This window comes from Thunnus maccoyii, chromosome 8, assembly GCF_910596095.1.
Source record: "Thunnus maccoyii chromosome 8, fThuMac1.1, whole genome shotgun sequence".
NCBI lineage: Eukaryota > Metazoa > Chordata > Actinopteri > Scombriformes > Scombridae > Thunnus > Thunnus maccoyii.
In genome coordinates, this window is record NC_056540.1 from 17,822,656 (window position 1) to 17,841,091 (window position 18,436).

The 18,436-nt window shown below is 40.1% G+C and overlaps 2 protein-coding genes across 2 annotated transcripts; one reads left to right on the top strand and one right to left on the bottom strand.

The window, feature by feature from the left end:
• Positions 1–12,259, top strand: ankrd13d (ankyrin repeat domain 13 family, member D). Its single transcript, XM_042417934.1, has 16 exons — positions 1–977; positions 1,071–1,206; positions 1,837–1,961; positions 2,116–2,161; positions 3,906–4,049; positions 4,246–4,435; positions 4,793–4,859; positions 5,766–5,847; positions 7,114–7,175; positions 7,275–7,405; positions 8,193–8,350; positions 8,724–8,837; positions 9,081–9,256; positions 9,463–9,542; positions 10,221–10,454; positions 11,715–12,259. The coding sequence occupies exons 1-16, from the start codon at positions 894–896 to the stop codon at positions 11,776–11,778; spliced, it is 1,893 nt and encodes a 630-aa protein (XP_042273868.1). The 5' UTR covers positions 1–893; the 3' UTR covers positions 11,779–12,259.
• A 782-nt stretch (positions 12,260–13,041) lies between these two features.
• LOC121902334 (signal-transducing adaptor protein 1-like) lies at positions 13,042–18,157 on the bottom strand. Its single transcript, XM_042419595.1, has 12 exons — positions 18,056–18,157; positions 17,810–17,881; positions 17,363–17,479; positions 17,072–17,128; positions 16,342–16,496; positions 15,878–16,009; positions 15,020–15,089; positions 14,311–14,413; positions 14,037–14,225; positions 13,725–13,832; positions 13,416–13,523; positions 13,042–13,178 (listed from the first exon to the last, which is right to left on the bottom strand). The coding sequence occupies exons 1-12, from the start codon at positions 18,155–18,157 to the stop codon at positions 13,042–13,044; spliced, it is 1,350 nt and encodes a 449-aa protein (XP_042275529.1).
• Positions 18,158–18,436: the final 279 nt, after the last annotated feature.

Sequence of the window (18,436 nt, forward strand, 5' to 3'; positions counted from 1 at the left end):
CATCAGCTCCTCCCTGGCTCCACCCAGCATCTCTCTATAACCTGGAAATGAAGCGACGCCTACATAAATAAATAAATAATAAACAAATAACGCTGCAGCTATAAAAAAAATGTCTTCATCTTAACAAAGCTGGGTTTTTTTTTTACACGCATGCCAGCAGACAACAGATGTGATGTGGTTTTAATACTCTTTAAGACAAGCAGGACTGTTTCTCACCAACATCGGACTTAAACTGGAGTGACCTGGATGTGAAACTGGAATAATAAAGGCCGTATCTCTCTTTATTTTGAGCTCTGCGATATAAACAGGGGATGGTCGCAGCAGCAGCGGCGGCGGCGGGGTAGCTAAGCCAACTTTACCAGCCGGCAATTTCACTCATATTTTTTCTTTCGTCGACAACATTTCCATCGTGTGTGTAAGGGGGGAAAAATGAACGGATGTAAATTGTTAGCGGTGTGAAGTATTTTCCTGCGTTGTGCAGAATGGAAAACAGGTGCCGAGAAGAACAGGGAACAATGTTGTTATTAGCCAGTTAGCTAACGTTAGCTCAGCTAGCTGTTACTACATCAAATTAGTGGGCTGAGTTAGCCAGACTAACTCAGCCCACTAATTTAAATAGGTACACACAACATACCAGTTTGTTGACTGCCTAACGGTGGCTCTTTTGACATATTTGCTTACTGACAGGTTTTGCGGGTGAAACACTTTCCCCTCCGGCGTTTAAGTTGTCCATTTTTCTGCTGTGTTAACTGAGCTAGCTGCCCAACCAGCTGTGCAGACCAGCACTGAAGTCGCTGCTGCTGCTGCTGCTGTGGTGTCACTGCAATCTGTTGTCATATTGCAAACATACTGTAGCTTTTACTATTGTTTTAACTGTCAAGCGAGCGACAACCATGGCTCAAGAAGCGTTTCCTCTGCATGTTCTGGTCTGGAACAATCAGTACCTGGAGCTGGACCGAGAGCTGCAGAAGAGAGAGGTGAGCAGGGAGGTTTATTTTGCAGCTGGTGCTTGGTGGTTTGTTATGTCGCACTGCATTGCGCTGACGCTGCTCGTGTGTTTGGTTCTGCAGCAGGATGTGGAGCGCCTGGATCCGAGGGGGCGCAGCCCACTGGAGCTGGCTGTGTGTCTGGGCCACCTAGAGTCAACCCGAGTGCTGCTCAGACACTCTGCAGACCCAACACACTGCAACGCACAGGGCTGGACCAGTGAGTGCTCTGCTGTGGCTTCCAGTTTCATGTCCTGAGGCTGCTGAGGGAGTAACAAACACCTACTGTTAAACGTAAATGTACAGATGGGTGACAAATTAAAGTAAAGAAACAGTACAGATCTGAATGCTTGACCCCTACAGTGAGGGGATCTGGTGGCTCTGTTATGCTGTGGGGGGCATTTTGCTGGCATGGTTTGGGTCCACTTGTCCCCTTAGAGGGAAGAGTCACTGCAAATCAATACAAAGTTGTTCTGAGTGATCACCGTTATCCTATGATGAAACTATTCTATCCTGATGAGAGTGGTCTCTTCTAGGATGACAATGCCCCCATACATAGGGCACAAGAGGTCACTGAATGGTTCGATGAGTACGAAAATGATGTGAATGATATACTATGGCCTTCACAGTCACCAGATCTCAACACCTATGGGAGATTTTATGATTTATGGGAGATGTTAGACAGCGCTCTCCACCACCATCATCAAAACACCAAATGAGGAAATACCTTTTGGAAGAATGGTGTTCATCCCTCCAGTAGACTTGTTGGATCAATGCCAAGGTGCACTGAAGCTGTTCTGGTGGCACGTGGTGGCCCAACACCTTACTAAGACACCTCTGTATGTTCCAGTCTTGCAGGAGGCGGTGAGCACCGGGGACCCTGAGCTTGTTCAGCTGGTGCTTCAGTACAGAGATTTCAAGCGTGCCACTGAGAGACTGGCGGGCATCCCAGAACTGCTCAGCAAACTAAGACAGGTATCAAGGCCTCGCAGTGGTTCAACTCTGTGTCTGACACTCTACCTGTTGCACAGAGAAACACGTCAGATGATCAGCAACTGCTCAAAGCTTTGTTAAAGATTTCTGGAAAGTTTTTTTTTTTCAGTCACCTGATTTCCTCGGTCTCTTCCAGGCGCGGGACTTCTATGTTGAGATGAAGTGGGAGTTCACCAGTTGGGGTGAGTGTTTTTCATAAATATATATGTGTTTGGTTTTTTTTAAAGTGGCCCTGAAAACTCAACACACTGCAACTTAATAAAACACATGCAAATAGACAAAACACAAGCAAATTAAGAAAACATCTTTGTCAATTTGAGAACACATGCGTAGCATTTTCAGACAACACAACGTATTACAGAAACAAGCTGCAAATACAGACAACGCAACACATTTTAGACAACACAATGGAAGTGTTCCCAGAGGACACTTAAAAGTGACGAACACGTCTGGACTTGTGATCACAATGTTAAAATAAACTAAAAATACTTACATCTCAGCTCATTTTCCAACACCGCTGACAGATAGCCGACTTCAATAACGTCGTGAGTCACAAACCGTGGCAACAACGAGCTTGTCCAGACGTGTTCATCACTTTTAAGTAGGGATGCACTAATCTGACTTTATCAGTCCCAATACCGATACCTGGGCTTCGGGTATTGGCCGATACAGAGTACTGATACCAGTGTTGAATTAATAAGCTGTATGCCTCACTGTGTGGAAGAGACTGGGATCATTCTATCATGTGTAAGGCAACATCAGGCTTGACTTAAAAGTTGCTTTCCTAACTTTGTAAAACAAAATGAAACAAATTAATACATAGATACACATTTACTGAATTGTTATGTATTAAAATAAGGGTGTCTGATACCAGATCAGCCCAATGTCACCGATACCCGATCCAGCTATTTGAGTCAGTATCGGACCGATATCCGTTATCAGTGCATCTCTACTTTTAAGTATCCTCTGGAAACACTTCCATTGTGTCTGTAATGTGTTGTGTTGTCTGTATTTGCAGCACGTTTTTTTTTTTTAAATGCTGCACATGTGTTGTCAAATTGATGATGTTTTCTTAATTTGCCTTGTGCTTACTGAAGTTACAGTGCGGTGAGCTCTCAGGGCCACCGTAGTTTTTAACCAAGGTCAGTTTCAGCACCACGGCAGTTGAACAGCTCCCGTCGCAGCAGCTGTCGCTCAGCAGGCTTTGAGGGATGTGACGGGAGGGAAAGTTTAACACAGGATGGTTTCAGAATGTGACCCGTTAGAGTTATTGTCTGTCATGTATTTGACAGGATTACTCAGTTCAGTTGGTCGCTGGTGGATTAATTTGCCTTCTCTAATCTACAAAATCTGCTGACATGAACATTTAATTCAATTTTGCAACCTAAAATCTGGGTAATGTTGTTAATATTATTTACAGTAATTATCAGCTGGTACTTAAGATTAATAACATGTTTTTGCAGTATATTAGTGACTTTAGAACAAGGAATTTGTAATGGTCAGCCATATCTTAGTCATTTTTTTAAATACTGTGCTGAAATGATTTTTTAACTTAAAACATTTATCTGTCAGCAGGAAATTACTCAATTCTACTATTTACAATAAATGAATCTTTCTGTTCATTTATCTTTTCCTATGTTTCATATCATTATAAGTTCAATACTTGCTTTTAGTATTTTGGCTTTTAGTGAGAACACAAACAGCAATTTTAACTTCACTTCGGTAAAGCATGATGGGTATTTATCTTTTTACTTTTATATGAATAATCATTAGTTGTAGCTCTAATGTAGTGAGTGATATTTAGAAATTTTTCAGGAAAATATCTCATCTTCCTATGTGAATCTGCGTTTCCTTGTTTGGTTCCCTCCCTCTCTTTGCCTCTTTTTTCCTGTTTCTAAAATATTTCCTCTTCAATTCCCCTCTCAGTGCCCTTGGTGTCTAAAGTGTGTCCCAGTGACGTCTATCGGGTCTGGAAAAGTGGCTCGTGTCTACGTGTGGACACCACTCTCCTGGGCTTCGAACACATGACCTGGCTGAAAGGACGACGCAGCTATATCTTCAAGGGCGGGGGTTAGTATGCTCCTAGAATCTGCATTACTTGTCGTTCCCATACAGAGACTTTGTTTGTGTGCACCTCGACCTGCACTTTTCTCATAAAGACGTGACTTGGACTTGGATGAATGCAGAGATATCATGCTTCTAGTCAATCCTTAGTTCAGGTTGTGTCGTCCTCTGCCGTCCTAATCTGCCTGTGTGCTCCTCTTAGATGACGGGGCTGTGGTGATGGAGGTGGACCATGAGAAGCAGGTGGTGTATACAGAGCCGCTCGTGTTGTCTCCTCGTGACGCGCCCTCCCTGCTGGCAGCCATGCAGCCGTCGCAGGAGAACACGGCCCAGAGACTCACGTCGCCCATCGTCTCCACACACCTCAACACACGCAACATTGCATTCGAGCGGTAAAACAAACACACACTGCAGACAAAGTCACAAAACACAGTCATTTCACCAGCATGCACACTTGATTTTGTTTGTGTTTCTGCAAGCCTTGTGTCTTATGATTCAAATACTCTTAGATGAAACTATAAGATGTCACTAAATGTTTTGTGGAGCTGCTAACTTAACTTTAAATTGTTTTCTTGGCATGTTTTCAGCTGAGTTTTTTTAACATATCTTGAGGCCATCGACCTGGTTTAAACCTGAGTCAAAAAATGAAAGCTTGTAGTTATTTTAGCATGGAAATTATTAAAATGAAATATTAAAAAACTACCATAAGCTTTACTTTATCCCTTTGCTTCCTTTTCTTTTATTTTTAGGAACAAGTCGGGAATCTGGGGCTGGCGCTCTGAGAAGAGTGAGGTGGTCAGCGGATATGAAGCCAAGGTAACTGACTGCAGAGCCAGCCAGATTTTTCGAAATAATTCTTATTATAGGCTTTAATTTATTTGTAGTAACAAAGCCGAACCATGTGGCCCAGACCATTTGACAGTCCCTGAAAATTGACAGTAACATTCTTCAGTGACCGCAAATTGTCCAGCATTGTCTGAATTTTCCTTTTAAGGCCCATATAGACAGTGTGATTGTGTAAGTTTATTACATGTCACAGTGGTGTCTAATAAAATCTTGATCACGATTTGTGTTGGACTCGATGATATGAATTTGGGCATGTCAGATTATGTGATGAATGTGTGTATCTGTGCCACTCTTGTGTTTTCAAAATGCAGCAAAGCAAAGAAGGTTTTCTCCCTTCCATAAACTTCATTTACGTTTTACCTCCATCATTTTGGTTTTGGTTTTTAAAAACTAAACTTTTTAATGAAACGTTGCTCGTGTTAGTGTATTCTGCGTCACTTCATGTCATATTCTGATTGATTTGTAGATGTGGGTTGTAGCAGCAGTAACATTGTGAGAATTTGGTCCTAAAATTTTCTGTCTTTGGTCGCCGAAGCTCCAAATCGGCTGTCGGACAGATTATTTATGGTGTTTTTCAGCATAAATATTATATTTATTCTGGTTTCTCTATCTGAGATTGAAAATTAATCACAAAGAAGATGCGGTTTAGAAATTAACGTGATAAGTTACAAACAAAACAGTAACAATATTCTGTACGTTCTCTCTAAGATAAACCAGGGAGGAATTTAGATCTTTACACTAAAGGCCAGTTTTACCTCCTGCTGTTTTACAGTAAATTACTGTTTTCTTGGTTATTAAAACTATTTTGAATGGAGCTTCACTAAAACTAAGTGTAAAAACAGTTTGTTTTTCCTTTGTGTGTGTTGATATGTGCAGGTTTACAGTGCTACCAATGTGGAGCTGGTGACTCGGTCAAGGACGGAGCATCTATCAGACCAGGATAAGTCGAGGAGCAAAGGTAAATACACAAACACCCAAACACATACACACACATTTGTAGTGGTTGTAAAGTAATATCATGTGGCACTTCAACTCATAAACACTTTTTTAGGCCCAAAAATAACATTTAAAGTATATTAGTTCTTTTTGACTCATAGTAGGTTATTTGTGTTATGTAAAATTTTGTGAAATGCTTCGGATGACAAACAAAAGTAGGTCAAAACCTTGTATACAGCTGCACCGTGCATGGTCAGTGTGTGAAATTGTGGCCAATTTGTTACAGGGATAGTCGGTGGTAGTGTCTATAATGTGAATTCCTGGATATTCAATATTCATCTTCAATTTTCTGTAGTGGTCCCAGTAATATTTATTATCAAAGTGTACTGAAGTAGCTTATCATATGACATGGTTAAACCATGTTTGAGTCAAAAAAAAAGATATAAATGCAGTTGCAAGAACAACACTTTCCATTCATATCTTGGGATTTTTTAATTCACAATCATAATTATTCTAATTACCTATCTGTTATCTCCCCCTGCTCTTTCATGTGTTTCACTCTACGGATGTCTCTCGTTTTTCACTCTGTATTGAGGGTTTTGTCAGAGTGATGGTTTATTGAGGTGCTTTAACTATATATTCTCCCTCATGCCTTTACGCACCTTTTTTCTGCTTTTTTCCGGTTGATGATCATGGAGGCTGCGGTGGAAATTGTAAATGAATGTTTTGACAGCATTTTGGGTGCAAATTCATGAGGCTTATCTCCACCTGGTTACTGCAGTTACAGCCAAATCAAGCGCACCTGCAGAGCAGTCACCCCACACTAAACTGATATAACAGCTACATGAGTCGCATGTTTTACTTGCAAAACTCATGTTTTAAAGCTGTTGTTCAACGTTTGTGATGTGAAAACGTCAGAGAAATAAAAAGCTTGCCTCCTGGTATTAGTTCAGCTATAAAATGCAAGCGCAGCACAGAGTGTTTCTCCTGCTGGCTGCTGACAGCGCTGCCAGCCGGAGAGTCGATGACACGCTGGTATGCGACTGTTTTAAACAGGAGTTTAGCTGACTTTTCTGCATTTAACACTGGAGCTGAGAGCGTCAGAGCTGATTCATTTTGAAAGAGCAACGGCCAACTTCAACACTCTGCCGGCCGACCAGTGGTGTAGCTTCATCACTCACTCGTGGACAACCGCAGTCATTGGGCTTGTTCGTTGCTGGTCCAGCCAAAAATATAATGAATTTTCATTGCAGGTTGATAATGATCTCTCTACATTATTCCCACTCAGGCTCAAAGACTCCTCTGCAGTCCTTCCTAGGAATTGCTGAGCAGCATACAGCTCACAATGGGGTAAGAATCTCCACAGTGCCTTTGTATCACATCCACATACACCACCTGCAGCCTCCTTGGATGAACAGCGTCACATATAAGTCTCTCTCTTTCTGTCAGAGTAATGTGTCCCAGTGTGCCAGTCCTCACAACCCCACAGCCATCACAGCAGAGGAATACTTCAACGCAGAGTTCAACCTGAACGGCCGGGACATCGGACGTCCCGTCGAGCTTACCAGCAAAGTCCAAAGGTATGACTGAGCCACGGCAACAAAACACGACCACGCATAGAAAGCTGCAGCGCTTAAAAGCTTTTTTAATGCGTCTTTGTCAGTGTCGGGAAGCTACTTGGAAAGTGAAGCAAGCCAAGCTACCAGATACTCTACATTAAATGAATCTCCACTACATTAAATGCTATAATGTAGCAAGCTAAGCTACAGCAACACGGCAAAAGTAGTTTGCTACATTGAAGCTAACAGTGTTACATTCAGGAGCTGAGAGGAGAAATACAAAGCAATTAAATCAAATTAGCTAGAGGCAGGTAGGTTTAATTTAGGCTACATAAAAGATACATAACACAATCAAGAAGATTAATTGTTAATATTTGTTTATAACCATCTGTGGGGGTTATGTCATACTGTAGCATTTGTATATTAATATTCATGTTTATGCTAAATCCAACCTATAAATCAATTCCTTCTTGTCAGTTGATTATTGTTGTTCCTAAAACCAGCCTGTAGGCAGATTACCAACAACAACTGGTCTGGTGTTGCACAGTAAAAAGTGATGAATTGTGAGGCACACTTGGCTCTGAATATCACTTCACAGTGGCATTAGGAGCAGTGTGCAACAGTGTGGGTTATGTGTCTGTGTGTGACACTACTGCACTACTTGATCAATAAAAGAGCTTTGCTACTGAAAAGCTATTTGATTCAATAAACAGCCACATTACCACCACGCTACTGAGAAATGTAGTTAAACTAGTAACGTCTTTTCTTTCTCCTCCCCTCTGTCTGTCTCTCTCTGTGTCGTCTCCAGGTTTAAAGCGACCCTGTGGTTGAGTGAATCTCACCCTCTGTCCCTGGCTGAGCAGGTGACACCCATCATCGACCTCATGGCCATCTCCAACGCCCACTTTGCCAAGCTGCGTGACTTCATCACTTTGCGCTTGCCGCCAGGCTTCCCGGTCAAGATAGGTGAGTGTGAGGAGTCACTTTTTAACATAGGTTGAAGCTCACATGCGGAGCAAAAACAGATTCCCCACCAGCTCTGGGCCTGTAGTTAGGCTGCAGCTTTTTATTTTGACATGTTATGACCAAAATAATGAGGACATTCTTGGCTCCTGGTTCACGCTTTTTGTGGTGCCATCACATCTTAGCATTCATGATTCTTCCTGTATGTTTTCATCCCTACTGCCCACTGTTCCTACAATCAGCCATCTGAATCTCCCAAAACGAAAAAAAACTCTTTTATTGTCCGGTTCTTTACTATATACTTATACTATATACTTGTTTCTACTTGACCCCATTACACCTTCTGACTGAATCGAACTCTCTGTCTGTCCTCCAGAGATTCCTCTGTTTCATGTGTTGAACGCCAGAGTGACCTTCAGTAACCTGTGTGGCTGTGACGAGCCGGTGAGCTCAGTGACGGTTCACAAACCGGAGGGCTCTGAAGAAACTGGTACCAATCCATTCACACATACACAAGTCATTAAAATAACATTAAATGATTAAAATACATTTCAATGCCTCGTCACAGTGACCTGTAATGAGCAGGAATCTAAAACTCACATTTGTACAGTACACAATAATGCATTTTTGTTTGAGGATAAAAAAGATGCTCAAAATTGAAGTCATTTCCAAAATGAGATTCTAAAAATAATTCAGTACAGGTACAGTAAAGTTGTAAATTATCTTCATCCAGGTCAGTCTCCCTCTGCTCCCTTCAACTGTGAGGTGGACCCCTCTGTGTTTGAGCCCCCACCAGACTACACCACCCTTGGTCCTGGTCGCAGTGAGCCAATGAGGGACGAGGACGACAACCTGCTGCAGTTTGCCATCCAGCAGAGCCTGCTGGACGCTGGTACAGAGAGTGACCAGGTCAGAGCACAGCCTGAAAGTTACCAGTCAAAGATTTATTATATATGAAAATGCCTCCAAAAAATCTTTTAAAAGTTAGTGATCAGTTTTGTTGAGGCAACAAAGTGTCTCTTCAGGTTTCTCTTTATATCTGAAGCCAGTTGTTAAACTCCACTTTCTCTCTCACACCTTCATATGTGTGTTTTGTTTTTCCTTATTTTTTTTAGGTGACCATCTGGGAGGCTCTGACCAACAGCCGCCCGGTGCCCCAGTCTCCGCTGTATGAGGAAGACTCTCAGCTGGAGAGGTGAGCCAACCTTCTGTCATATTACACTAACAGGCAGGAGGTCCTAACTTCAAGGAAACTACTCATTTGACAGTATAGTAATCATTTTCTGGCCTTGAATTCTGAAGTCAATGTCAAGCATAGAAACCAGAGAGCCATGCTGATCATCATTTATGTTAGACTGATGCACAAACTGATAGACCGACCAAATGACGACATCTGCTAAAAAAATATTTTTTGTCATTTCTCTTAGATTTTTCTTTAATTTTGTGTATTGTGTACAGATCATTTTGTAAAGAAAAGGGTGAATAATTTAGTCAAAAACTTGTCAAGATGTTAGTGCATTAGTGTAACTTTGCTTTGCTTAGTATAATATATCCTTACACAAGATATAACTTTTATGCAGTCCACCCCAACCAGATGTAGAGTTTATTCTAAGTATGAGCATTTATAGTTGTTACTGTAAAACCATTGAGGTTCAATTCATGTCTGCTTCTTTTTTATTCAGGAAAACCTCTGGCATGTGCAGTAATTTAATTAAACTTCTCTGAATAGAACTCAGTGATTAGCTCTTTCTTTTGACCTTCTCATGGGAACAGTTCCTCCCAGACATCCTGTAATGAAGCCCAGCAGTGAAACTTTCCTTTCTTTTGTTTAACAATGTTTCAGTTCTTTCCTCTTTAATTGTATCTTTAACAGGGCAATCCAGGAGTCCCTGTCCATCTCGCTGGCCAGCAGAGAGGGAGACGACATGTCCGACCCCAGCCAGCCCTCCTCTGTCTCCCCGTTGGACCCCGCTGCCAATTCCCCGCTCTCCTTCAACACAGCCACAGATCCGCGGTTATCGGGACACTTCGGTGTGGCGAGCAGCTTCGACGAGCAGCTGCGCATCGCCATGGAGCTGTCTTGCCGGGAGCAGGAGGAGATGGACAGGTGAGGCAGACATATATGAGAGTGGTACTGATCTTCTCACAAAATATCTGCTGAAATGTGGAACTATTTCTTTAACTGGAACTAAAGGAATCGTTCCACATTTGGAAAACTTCTCAGCCACAGCTATTCTCTTCTCCAAATTTGTCATCTAGTCCTCTTCTTTTTTTTTTTTTCACCACAAGTAAGTGAGCACACAGTTAGTGCCGCAGTGTGCTCTTGCGTTTCACTCCACTTTAGCTCAGTAGGGTTTGTTTTTTGTAATAGTAGGGTGTCAGAGTCTCACCCAGGGAGCTCCTCATCTGTTCCATGTTGTTAATTGCGTGCATTAATACAGAGACGGCACAAGAACGTTATATATTGTAATTTGCAACAGCCATGTAGTGGGCACCCTAAGATGACTGCTCATTGGCTGCTTGGATAAAACAGTCAGATTCACTTAAACTTGACATTTATACCTTTGTTAATTTTTTCAAACAAGGTAGTTCATTTTGCGGTTAAAGTTTCCCCCGTCTCTGCGGCTTTCAATTTCAGTTTTGGACAGTTTTTCCCCAGGCTTCTTTAATCTGTGACTACAGTCGAATACCAGGAATTAAGATTCAAGTATTTACAGGGAATTCTCCTTAACATCTACTCCCCTTTACCTTCTCCAGATCATATTGATGCTACTACCCTGCTACTGTAGCACTAAAAAAACACTAAACTGTGACCTTGAAATGCCGTTAATACAGTAATATAACTGCTTTCAGCTGTAGCAGTTTCTTTCAATCACTTGTCAAGCTAAAATGACAGCTGTGTGAATGAATGATTATGAAGGAAAATCTGTAAACACCAACAGTAAAGGTGGTTCAACACAAGGTTTGCAATAACTGGAGCAATGATTACATAAGATAGCCCACGTTACAGCGAGGCATCCAGGATCAGTGCTGCCGTGCTTCAATCCACTGCCATCATAGCAAAGCAACATGCCGAACAGATGCAACAGATTATCCTTCCCTGCCTCTGCACCCAGTAATAACATCAGGTCACTCAGCACTATAAAGATGTTGAGACGCTCCAGTATAACCACTCAAATTTAAACTGATAAGAGGAAACGCTAAAAAAAAACAGAGGATCAAATGATTCTGTATACAATTTCTGTTTCTTCTTCTTTGCTGTGTTTTCTGCAGCTAAAAACAAACCGTATGTGGATGAAAACAATAAAAAATGGTAAATCACCGTCATTGCTCCTCTGATGAACTGTATCTCTTTCTGTTGTCACAGGAAGCAGAAAGAGGAAGAGGAGGAGCTGGAGAGGATCCTGCAGCTGTCACTCACTGAGAAGTAATGTCACGTCAACAGCGACGGAGGCGGGTTTTCAATGGGCAACAAATCCTCTTAAATTATTCTGTTTTTATTTTTTAAATCCAGAGATGTTAAGTTATTACAAATGTTTTATTTATCTTTTTCTCACATGAAGGCTGCTAAAAGAGAGTATAAAGGACCAGAAAAAGCAATGTGAGTGTGAGTGAAACAGGTGGGAGGGGTAAGAAAAGGGGAAACAGGTACTCTGAAAAACACTACAGTGAAGGAGACAAAAGGGAGAGTCTTTGTTTTTCTTTTTTTATTGAATATTTTTCACAGTCTTGCTGTCTTTATTGAGTGATGAATGATCCTTAAACTTTAAACCTATAATATGATACTGATGAAAAATTTAAAAAAAATACAATCTTAATGGAATATCTTACAGAAATATGATTATAACATTTGAAACATTTATGTTGACTTACTCCTATGTGTGAAAAATAAAGAATAATGATAATCCTGGATTACAGTATGTTTTTCCTTTAATGCTTATGAACAAAAGATTCAAATGCGTCAGAATTTTTTTATTTTTACAGTTCGATCATTCTTTCATATCAAAAATGGACAATAATTGTGATCTGTACAACATTTTGCTCATTCAATGTTGGTCTAATGTTCCATTATGAATAAAAACAGAAAGCTTCATAAGCTTTTAAAGCTTTGAGACACAAAAAGTATGAATTGTGTAGTTGAAACCATATTGTAATCTAATCTGGGACATAAAGTACAAAGAGGTCTTATCTACAGCTATCTGCCTTATCACATGATTAAACTCTGACTTACAGTTTAGTATAGTGGTATGTAAACCAGCCTTCACCATCAACAATAATGATATAATCTCATGTGTCCAAAAATGTCCAAACCTCTAAAGCAGGGATGTCAAACTAACAGCTTGGAGGTCGGATATAATGGATTTATGCCCCCACATGTTTAAAATTCATCGTTAAATCTGTAAATGTTTTTTTTGCCCACTTAGATTTTTTTTTTTTTAGATTAATCACTAAAGTTTCTGGGAAGGATGCAAAATATGAACATAAAACTATTTAATATTTTTATAATCATATAATCATATAATTAATATATGATGATAATAATAATAATAATAATGTATTTACAATATATTTTATAATTTTAGATCACATTTATAGCATTTAGCTAGCTGTTCATTTAGCAACCTGACCAGTAACTCCAGGTAATTAAGGTTTGAGACCCCTGTTTCAAAAAATAAAAAATAATTGCTTTCATTTTAATTTGACCGCACAGCACAGTGGGATTTTCCAGTGGTTTCATTCTTGTTCATGTTGCCTTTGTCCTTGCTGGTCATAGCATAGAGGCTTTCCCGCCGTATTTGTAAAACTTCCCGAAGCTCACTTTCCAACGTAACTGGTTTAGACAAAAACATACAAATGTCACTGATTTAGACTGACTCAACTCACTCATACATACGCTTCGATATAAATAATAATAATGATTCTATTTGTATGGCACTCAAACAAATCTCAAATAGTACATAAGTACTAATGTTAAAATATTTTCTCATGTAACAACACTGACATGCAATCATGTGCGCGTGTGATTTTTGACACTAATGTACTTCCGTATACTCCAACTCATTCATACCTTGCTTTAGGTTGTTGTAATTCGGGCTTTGGTCATCAGGAACCGCATATTCACCCTCCTCTGGCGTGGTTGAAGGGGGCAGAAGCTCCTCTTCAATTGCCAACTCAACTGGTTTAGACAAAAACACACAAATGTCACTGATTTAGACTGACTTTACTCACTCATACATACACCTCGATATAAATAATAATAATTCTATTTGTATGGCACTCAAACAAATATCAAATAGCACATAAGTACTAATGTTAAAATATTTTCTCATGTAACAACACTAACATGCAATATCCATATACTCCAACTCATTCATACCTTGCTTTAGGTTGTTGTAATTCGGGCTTTGGTCATCAGGAACCACGTATTCACCCTCCTCTGGCGTGGTTGGAGGGGGCAGAAGCTCCTCTTCACTTGCCAACTCAACTGGTTTAGACAAAAACACACGAATGTCACTGATTTAGACTGACTTTACTCACGCATACATACACCTCGATATAAATAATAATAATGATTCTATTTGTATGGCACTCAAACAAATCTCAAATAGCACATAAGTACTAATGTTAAAATATTTTCTCATGTAACAACACTGACATGCAATATCCATATACTCCAACTCATTCATACCTTGCTTCAGGTTTTTGTAATCCGGACTTTGGTCCTCAGGAACCACGTATTCACCCTCCTCTGGCGTGGTTGGAGGGGGCAGAAGCTCCTCTTTGGTCTGCGCACGCATCATGGGTGCTACTTGTGCCTTGGGTAGAGTTTTGGCCGATGGTGAGTTGACGCTGACAGGCTTTGGAGCAGGTGACGCCCCTGTTGAACAAACACATGTTAGGAGTTGTGCACCTGTAGGTGTCAGTAAAGCCGAGACTGTTTTTAACAGCAATGCTTTTCTCACCAATGTGAATGTCGTAGATGTCAGACACCGCGTAAGGTTGGAGACGGTATTCTGTCTTCTCAAGGAAGTATTGAAGTACATCATTCAAGGAGGAGACTGTCACCTACAGAGAAACAGACACATGAAGAAAAGCAAAGAGGAAGAATAGGTTTTACATGTATGAAAATTTATATTTGATTGCAGTTTCCTTTACTGTGGCCATTGAATATTGTCCTTGTATTCCCCCTGAGTAAAGTCAATGAAATCTGTATAATCCTATTTTGTAACTACAAGTCATAATCCACTGAAAAATTATTTACTTTTCCATCTTGAGGCACTAATGCTACTGGAAACATAGACTGGACTGTTTGAAGATTTACCCCACAGTTTCACAGTTACACTTTTATACAGCATGGGTGAATTGTTAAGCCATTCAGTTTTAACTTATTGTTTAAACTGATACACATGCACCTTTTATTACCATGCAGAGTTGAAGTTAATGTGTTTATGAAAGCAAAATGGAGCCTGATCCATGCTTTTCTTTGCAGGACATGAATTGTTTGCCTTCCAGTTTTAATTTTCAAACAAAGTATATTTTTAGTAGCCAACATGGAACATATGTTACGGGAAATTAAGATGTTCCTTCATTGAATGTCATTGAATTTAAAAGTAGTTGAGTGTAATTCTGATTAGTTAACAGTTGTGGGGAGGTGAGAGCTGTGGGACGTACTGCTGTTTCCAGTCCAATGACAAAGCCTGTGTTTGTGGACGTCAACCTGAAGTTCTTCATGACAGGACCACTGAAACACAAGGAAGAGGAGGATTATTTGCTTACAGCTGACAGGGGCTTAAACAACAACATGTTGATTTTTTTTTGTATTTTCATATGACATTTTAACAACTAGAATAAGCAAAATAATAAATAGTTGTCAAATCATTCAGCCCTTTATCAAATGTAGTCATGATTACTTTTTATCAGGAAGTTACAATGATAATGCCAATGAGGGACTGTCAATAAGAAACTAATAAGTCTACAGTAACACTTGTTACATTTTTATTTAGGCTTATCACCCTTTTACAATCAGATTTTACAAAACAAACTTCAAATTAACTCCTGTGCCAAACTGAAATGAATTCCAGCGCCGATTAATCAGGTGATTCAAATAAAAAGACCCGGATGTGGCTTCGGTTTGTTGGGCAAAATATTTTGATTGATTAGGAATTATTTCCAATGTGTCATGTGTGTCAGATGGCATAACATAACACAGCTCTGATCTAAAAGAAAAACTATAAAACCAAATATCCATATTTATGTGATGAATGAACAGTAGCAAAAGCTGAGGCGAGGAAAGAAAGCCTGATATTTACTACTCTGACTCTGTTCTATTTGTTGTTGTTTACTTTATCTTGGACTAGGATGGTATACTATCTTTTATGTGTCTTTTATATATCTTTTACCTTTTAATTGTTTTAGTTCTTTTAAAAACGCTCTGCCACTTAGTCTTGTGAGAATCGAAATACGACTATAAACTTCTGTATTATTTTTTAGTCAGTGATACAGTTCAGAGCTTGAGCCGGAGCATCAGACCTGGGTGTGAGGTGTCTGAGGGTCAGGGCGTAGTTGTTGACCATGGTGGATGGGCGGAGGATGATGCTTCCATACTCTGGGTTCGCCTCCAACATCTCCTCCGCCTCCCTCCGAGTCACATTGAAGAAACACCTACAGGAATCAGATAAAATGTGAAGACTTCCTTATTGGCAGTGGCGCCAATAAAAGGACAGGTATGTTGTTTTAGAGGGCAAAGGGCAAAACACACACACAAAGCCTGTCTTATTTGTGTTTGTCATGTTTTGTTTTGCTGTTTTTACCGTATTTGTTGTCAGAAAGATAGAAATTGCAGGAAGAGGAAGAATGACTTGTAGTCTGTGAGAAAGAGCATTAATGAAGAGGACGGATCTGAAAAGAAACATTTCTGTAAACTGACTTACGGAGGCATCTCAGAGCCGCTGTGGTCAGGATTGTCTTTGGGCGGAGGAGGGGGGGCGCGGGAGGAGGGGGAGGAGGGGGAGGAGGCTGGGCGAAGGAAAGATGGACGGGGTGGGAGGGCTGGACGTGTTGGGGGATTTCTCCTCTTCTCCTCGGCCAGGACATCCTCAAGCAGCAACATCTGGCCAGGCAGCAGCTGCAGCTTACTGGGAATCTCTTTCTACAGGGAAACGGAGCTCGTCAACACCGGTTTACTCATTATTATTACCAATAACATTTTACACAGATTATAACAAGACACATCGTGGTATAGTCTTGTAAAATTTATAATAATCCCTGAAATGATAATATAAGAAATTAAACACACAAACACTGAAAATAAACACGAAATAATCTGATACATACTGTAATTAAATTATTTATAGTCTTATTTTCAGTTAGTCTCAATGAGAGTTTGTTCCTAGAAGAATCATGAGAATAATTACCGGCTTATTGTTAACCAGGAAGTACTTGTTTCCTGTTGTTAGTTATGCTTGACTGTGTGAGTCAAGTAGGTGAAGTATTGCATACAGAAAATGATTATTTTCAAAAGAATTTTGAAACTACAAGGTGTGTCACAACACAACACCAGTGAGTTGAACATCTGTCCTTGGAGCAGGTTTGAGAGGTCTCAGACATTAAAAGCGTTTGTTGTTGTTGTTCATGGGAATTCTGTAATATTCTCAACTATTAGCACCAGCAACTGTACTGTAGGTCTGTTAGTATCACTGTGTCTGTAAGTGTGTGTTTGCTTACTTTGGCAACGGTCAGGATGTAACCCCTCCACACCTCTCCTGTGTCAGGGTTGTCCATCTGCACAGTAACACAAACAACAGACATTTTGGTTACGTGCTGCAAAGAATGACAATGAAATGTGCAAAAGAAAGGCAGAAAAATGATATTCTCTATATACACCATGTATAGCGCTCTCCTCTTAATCAAATCCTTGAAACTGGAGCTCAGGTAACACTGATAATTCCTTTGGATATGCATCTTTTTATGTTTGTTTCAATGAGCAAAGAAGTGTCAGATTTCACTACTACACACCTTCAGCTGCACCTTCTCTGTGTGCAGCTTGAGGGTGAAGATGGTCGCCGTCTTTTTCCGATACGGAGAATCTAACGTCATGGACTTCAGCTGCTCCAGGTCCAGTTTCTCTGTGTACTGACAAAGTAAAACAGACAGATATGCAAATTAACACTTGGTACATGCTTGATTGCTATAATACGCATTGATTCATCTGAAGTAAGGTTAATGGTTAATTGTAATTTCATTATATGTAAAAATGATGTATGTTTTTGGTCTTCACTGCACCCTCTGCATCTTTTATACCTACTTCCTTATACTCCTATTTCCCCAGGTTCATTAGACTGTCAGCATTGTATGTTGATTTATCGAGAAACACATGCTGCCTTCACTGTTTAATTAATCATACTTACATTTTAATATTTCTAATGTTTGTAATTACTTGTAAAGTTAAGAGTGTTTGCTTACTGTATCTTGTGTGTCATCTTTGTACAGAAACAGTGTGGATCCGCGGAGCTCTCCATAGTAGTTCTTGAAATCCTGAAAATCATAAATGTCATTTTGAATTTCTGCTTTTAACACAAAATTCACATCAATTAATTAAAAAGAATTTACATAAACATTTTTATTTTATTTTATTCTTCACATATTTAGAGATGTTACTTTTTCTTTTCTAGCTTTTACAGTCTGGAACTTTTCCATCCTTGTTCTCACCTTCTCTTTGTTATTTTTCTTCAACAGGGGTCCAGAGAAGTAGAGAGGCAGAGCCGTGATGGTGGCTCTCCTCCTGTGGACAACTCTGGGGTGCACAGACATCCTCCAGAGCTCAGTCAGATCTGTGTACGTCTTCTGACTAGGTTTTGATATGCCTCAGTTCACGTCTGTTCAGTCCAGCAGTGTTGTCATTAATAAACAGTTCAGTGCAGTTGGATCCTGAGAGTTTTGTTCCTTGTTGTTCTCTCGTGGGGCTCTCAAAGCAATGATGGATTAAAGCTGCGTCTTCAGTATACCTGAGATGATTATTGGTCTATAAACCTGCACTGATAAGCTTCTCTCCCCCTTTCCCTTCAGTCTCTGTGCTGTTACTGACAATGA